Here is a 6,651-nt window from a genome sequence, read left to right as displayed (position 1 = left end):
ACCGGGCCATAAAAGCCCAGGTCATTCTGCAAGTCCAAACAGCCGGAGTCCGGGCAGGAAGGGGAAAAAATCTCCGGCAAGATTGAGCCCTGGCCATTAGCCAAAAAAAACTATAGACTTGACATGTATTCAATGTGTTGTCCTAAACATCTTGTGTTGTGATATCCAATAAATTTAGGTGCGAGATGGAAAAATAGAGAAGAGATTGCCTTGTTTTGAATGGGACTGTATAGATTTTACAGACTGTAATATTCTTTCAATTAAGCATAGTTAGATATAACACCAATAGTTTTCTTAGAACCTACAGTCTGGATGGTTCTGCAGCATATCGTGAATAGTTATGCAAATCAAAACCGTAAATCTTGGGATATCAATGTGAAAAAAATATTAAATGATGGTGCATTTAATTCAAAATTATGATTTAAGCTACTTTAGTAACTATGAATTTCCTCCTCGTAGACAAAACTGCTGATAAGTGTACAGAAAATTTGACTTCAAAATAGAGGTAAGGAATTTAGAGAAAAAATGACTAGATTCGTAATTTTTAGAAATGTTTGTTTTAAAAAAATCTGAAGTGCCAACAGGTTTGTTCACATCTACTGAATCAAGAAACATCAGTCAGTACGGAACGATAGGAAGTAGGACGGAGAAATTTTAGCAATTAATTTGGACAATTTGACATGTCTCTGTGACTCGAAAAATTGATGCTGGACTATCATTGATTTTCATCTGTATTATCATTATATCTGGATATCATTATGATGTATTCTTACACCTTCGCCTTACCTTCATCGACAAAATTAAAAAAAAAAATCCGTCGAGTTCTTTAGAATAATTGGTGGATTCTTAGCTCATTTCGTTTTAAATTTAAGTGCGGTTCTTCTGCATTTCAAACCTTATTGATAAAAATTGCAAGTAAAAAGAGAGGCGAGCAATGTTTAAGTTTCATAGATTGTTTTTTCCGGCTAAGATGAATTTAAAGCAACGCAGAAAGCGTCAAGATTTTGTAAAAATCTGGTATTTTTTTCTATACAGAACATATCCAAGTGCTCCCTGATCCTTTCTGATAGAAGTTTTCCAGGAAATCAGTTGGGATTTTGTTCTAAGAATATTATCCTGATTTTGTCTAATGAACAGAAGCATGGTCAACTTAATTTCTTAAAATTTCTGAGATTCTTTTAAATTATTGTGTTATTTCTGTTAATCAAATTCAACGCTGAGTCTTACTTCTCGATTGCAAACATCATTTTCTTACCGAGGACTATATTGAAACAGTTTAACAAACACCCACTCCCTCTTGTTTTATATTTTCACAAATTGGGTGTGGGCTTGAGAAGTTTTCCATTATGGAAACTTTATTAAACAAGAGTAAGCAAACAATATGAACAACGTCCTCCTCTTGCTACCCAGGCTGTTCACCCGGAGTATTATAGTACTGAACCTGCCTATTTCAATTTTGACGCGTCAAATCATTACTGAAACAGCACATTTAGATAAAAAAGCCGGTCATTATGTCCAAAAATACAGAACAATAGTTCAGACTGTTCAGGGTAGTTCCATTTTTAAACCAGTACTTGTGATGTTTTCCAAAATACTGAAAATTCTTGAGCACGTCAGAAAAGCACGCGAAATGCAAGCAAAATGAATGCATTTTTGTAGGGACACGTTACCAGTTGAAACAGCTGCATAAATACTGTATACTGTGAGAATACTGCTACTGGAAAAAGCACACGAGGAGAAAGCAACAAAGGAATGCCTTGGAAGTGCAATTGGGACGCGTTCGATGTGGAATTGAGGCGCGGTGCGTGCTGTTTGAGATCCCACGGTTATGTAACCAGAGCATGTATATATTCGTGATCTAACAGATCACTTAGCAGTGTGTTCACATTAATCCCGGGTCATGGTGATGTTGTTTGGTGTGAAAATGCCTGCGGTGTTATGTAATATGGCGTTGGTATGCCTGTGGATTGGGGTAGTTTGTTGTGAATCTGCCTGTGTTGCGATGCAGGATGAATTGAATATGACTCTTGTTTGAAGTGTTATGTTGTGATTATGCATGTGGTGTATTACAGTATGATGTGATTGAACATGTGTTTGTTGTATGTAGTAAGGTTAGAGTATACCTAGCAAATGACCATAAATCGGGGCCGAAAGAGGTTAAAAACAGAAAGTTTTTAAACTGATAATAGTTATACAATAATATTACTCAGGTTGATAATTGCGTGATAGTAGATACGGATCACTATTAAGTTCAAAGCAGATTTACAATTTTACTCTGAAAAAAGACGAATCAGTTTATTTTTTGTCATTAACAGAGAGTTTACAGGAGTATACAATTTCTGGATTCAAATCATTTCAGTAGTGAAGTGCTCTGGGTGCTGAGACAGGGCAACAGCTAATGTTTTTGGCTAATGTGTAACACTGAATATCCGAAAGGTGTAATTAATTATCATGATAGGTTGCTATATAGAGGTTATATTCCCATAGGTTTTGCTGGCTATAATAAGTAAGACCCTTGTTGGTAGCCCTAACTGCTATCACAAAAATACCACCGAAACGAGACTGGAAATATAACATTCTCAAATACACCCCCTTTCTTTTATTATTTTTAAAATTTGGGCAAGTGCAAAACATTGGTCAAAAGAGTTGCTTGAGAAGTTTTTTTTGTTATTATGAATTTTATTGTTAATTATGAGTTTTACAGTCGAATACTGGAAACTTGTTTACGTGCGGTCAGTGTATTTGAATCATATTGTTCAGCTGTCAGACTGAACAAAAATCAAAGAGGCGAAAACTGTACCCTTCACTCAATTCAACAAGCCTCAACACCCCGCCCCCCCCCCCCCCCCCCTCCCCTCCTCCGCACCTCAGACCCTCGCATAGAGTATCAGAATACGTGTGAAAAAAAAAGGTTTCTCATCCACGATGTCCTACTTTGCTTTTCACGGCTGATCTCAATTTTTATCAGACAAAATACCACAAGAAAACACAAAGCTAACTTTCTCCACACAAAGTTTTGAAGCAAAAATTCAGTTCACGAGGGTGTGGGGAGGGAAGTGTGGGGAGGAGATCTATGATCTAGTTGTTGCACAAATGTTATCCAGTTATAGTTCCAGTTATAGATGTTATCCAGTTATAGAGTCCCATTTATCTGCATTGATGATTACTCCCATGGATAATTGGGCTGTACAGTATACACGGGCTGAGAAGCAATTGAAAATCAGTACTGAATCATGGTTTAACTCCTATTTTTTTTTAAACTCGGTTAGAACTAATCTGTTTGACAAAAATCGTGAAAACAGGTCATAGGTTGCGCAGTGGTAACCCGGGTCGAGGTCTCAACGCTAAAAATAGCTAATAAATGTAAGAATTGCGGTGAATGCGGTGAAAATATGTAAAAATTGCAATTCTTAGCGTTGAACGCGGCCATTGGGTTGAAAAAAAACTCACAGCTAAAAATTTCAAACCTTAAAAAAATTCACCAATTATCTTCACCGGAGAAATATTGCGAAACAAAATAACGGTCAAAATAAATCTGCTGGAGGCGGTGAAAAAAATTCACCGCTAAGAATCATAAACCTTAAAAACTTGCACCGCTAAATAAGCACAATTTTGAGTCGATTCATCTTTTTTATTAGAATATGTAGGATTTGAGGTTAAGGTGTTGATTTTTTTAACTTGTCATTTTCACTAAAACTTTCAGGATTCAACAGACAAGTGGAAGAATTTTAAGTTTTTAAAAATCTATGGCGAAGAAATCAATTATATAATTCACAAAAATGTATTTCATTACAGCTTCTGTGTTAATTGAGATGATAAACAAAATATTTTTTTTCGCTACAACGCAGAAGAATTTTTCAAGAAATGTAACGAAAGTAGTCTTTTTTTTATCGCGTTGAAGTCCGAAATAGTCCGATTTTTGATAGTGTTTTTCCAGTTTTCATCTTTTCGCACAGAAGTTACTAAAATTATTTTCATAAATAGTGGTTCTCTTAAGTGGGTCGAGAATTTTACGAAAAAACTAATTTAAGGATTGCGGTAATCAGCGTTAAAAATTATTTCAGAGCAAAGCTTTGTCATCTTTTAGCGATGAATGCGTTCATAGCGGTGGGTTTTTGTAAGATTTGCGGTGAATTTAGCGGCTAATTTTGTAAGTTTTTCAATTTTTAGCGCTGATTTTTTCTTCATTGCATTCGCCTCCTGGTAGTGAATGGTTGTAACTGCTACCAGCCGATACGGTGAAAAAAATAACTGTTAGCAATCGCAAATCTTACAAAAATACATCGCTAAATTCTCTACAAATCTTACAAAAAGTCGCCGCTTCCACCGCATTCATCGCTAAAGATGCGTGCGCTTTGCGATGAAATACATTTTTCAACGTCCTTCAGCGAAATTCTTACATTATTTTTCGCCAAAACCTCGGCACGAGAAGAATACTGACTGCTGAAAGTCAAAGGGTATTTGGTCCAACGCACTTTTTAGTAAGATTTGTGGTTCATGCGGTGGAAAAGAAATCGCTGAAAATTGCAAGTTTTTCAAAATTTTGGACCCAAAAAACTTGCTGCCTTAACGCTGAAGTTTACGCAAGCTTTACAGCTAAAATTTTTGCCTATGACAGCTATTCTCATCTAAAAATGATCATGTGTAAAAACCTTGACCGGCGAAGTAAAGATCCAACATGGGAAACCGATAAGACGAAAACAGCGTTCAAAATCAGGAAACAACCAACTTTGAAAAACACAAAAAAAAAATGAAATTTGATTATAACATAGAGGTAATTTTACTGAGATTTTGCATGTAATTTTTTTTGATACAGCTCAGCTAAATCTACCTGCAAGTACTCTATGTTGTTTGCAATTCTAGGTGAAAATATCTTGAGTCAACTAGAGTTTCGTAGTTTTTACTGCCTATATTTTTACTTCCAAAAATTTTTTTCTCAATAGTTCTCTCTTTTTTGTGCCCTTAAAATTTGGGAAAATGTGAGGACCGAATAGAGCTTGCATTTGCAAAGCAGTCGAAAAAAATTAGCACGAAACACACGGGAGTTTTTAGTTTTTAGTTTTGTTGATACCCTCTAATTATTCAACGCGAGATGTGAAAAAATTATCAATTCTGTTTACAAGGAAAGATAAGCGTGTATTAAGGCAGGTGGAAAAAATGTTTCCACAGAAAGATTACCCCGGAAAAAATCCCTTTTTATCCAAAATTTTTCAAACGGAGTGCATCCCAGTATAAGTGACAAAGAACTTTAGTAAGAAACCTAACTGACTACCTTGGTTATTGGGTTTTTTTATTTTTGGGTTCGCGAATTTCAGCTCTGACAATTAAAACACATTTCTGAACCCTCTGATTCGTATTTCTCGAGTGAAACGAATTTAGCTTGGAACTGGAGTTATCGGAAAAATATCTGACATGTCGTCTATTGTCGAGTGATTCAAATATCATCACGTGATGAGCTTTTAACTAAAATTCACGTGAGATTAAGCATTTTGGTAACGCTTACAAGCTCATCAACTTAATTTTTTCAACAGCAATTTCAAACATTTATTGGAATCTCACTTCTCAAAAGTAACTTTATACAAAAAATTCAAACATCTCATTTTGTCAAAAAAAAATTTCTGCCACATAGAAACAGCCAGGAAACTTTCAAAAAAGGAGGCGCTCAGTTATCATGAGTACATTCATCGATTAATTCTAATATGTATGTTTCCAGGAGATTCGTTTGGACTCAATTTGAAAAATTCTATTCGACCGATGAGAAGTTTTGCCACTCTCATATTTGAGCAGGCATAAGAATTTTCAAATGTTTTTTTTTTCTCCGAAAACCCTATTTTCTAATATAAATCTGTTGTTGTGAGTTTGCAGGTAATTTCTGAGCGAATCGATGTATTAGTTTTTTCGCAGGAAAGCTTGTGGGAATTGGCATAATCATTTATACTTAACTGCAAACGTGACAGCTGATTTTTTTTATCAAATCTCAAACATATAAATTCGAATAAGCACAAGGTTAAAGTTACATGTTGTAAAATTATAAATGAAACATACTACATCTTTCCTTTGAATAAATGAAAATAACATAAAAAGCAAAGGTTCAGTTTCTAGTTTCAGTAAATTATTTTATAAAAAAAAACTGTTAAAGCCTTCAATTTTTTTGTGTGTTTACTCGTTCGTGTCTTTTTTACATCCCTTTTTTATTTTTTTCCTTTCTGAGAACTCCTAGAAGTTTATTAAATTTAGGAACGAAGTTTTTTATAATTGCAGTTTGACTCCATTTTGATTTAAATTTTGTTGTGAGAGAAAAATCATATGTACGAAAAATCATGCAAGTCTAAAGTACAAGTCGTAAAGTGGTATAGAACATTTTAAGCCCAGAGAATCTGATTACAGAGCAAAAAAGATTTCTTTATCCAGAACCATTTTATAGTGTGCCCCGGGATGATCCGAGTCGAGCGTTTTGAGCTGTAGTGGTTTAGAGCCGCAAAATGTCAATTTAACCGCTGATACACTTAAAAAAATCGAACGGAACTGACTTAGTGGTGGCAAAACTCTTCTAAACTTATCCAGTACTGATTTACTTGTGGTGTTTGTACTCCATCATCTGGATATTGTTCATCTGGCTTCTGTAATCCGAAGTTGAGGTCAAAGACCAAA

At 35.0% G+C, this 6,651-nt stretch overlaps 1 protein-coding gene across 1 annotated transcript in view; it reads right to left on the bottom strand.

The window, feature by feature from the left end:
- Positions 1-3,010: 3,010 nt before the first annotated feature.
- The window catches only part of LOC142351953 (uncharacterized), a 30,853-nt gene continuing 27,212 nt past the window's right edge, over positions 3,011-6,651 (bottom strand). Inside the window, exons 5-6 of the mRNA XM_075404237.1 lie at positions 6,576-6,620; positions 3,011-3,202 (exon numbers count right to left, since the gene is read on the bottom strand). Coding sequence (XP_075260352.1) covers positions 3,164-3,202; positions 6,576-6,620 — 84 coding nt within the window. The 3' untranslated portion in view covers positions 3,011-3,163. The remainder of the gene's footprint in view (positions 3,203-6,575; positions 6,621-6,651) is intronic.

This window comes from Convolutriloba macropyga, chromosome 13, assembly GCF_964194025.1.
Source record: "Convolutriloba macropyga chromosome 13, txConMacr16.3, whole genome shotgun sequence".
NCBI classification, from domain to species: domain Eukaryota; kingdom Metazoa; phylum Xenacoelomorpha; order Acoela; family Convolutidae; genus Convolutriloba; species Convolutriloba macropyga.
Note: the sequence above shows the minus strand (reverse complement) of the source record. Positions and strands in the feature narration are given on the sequence as shown.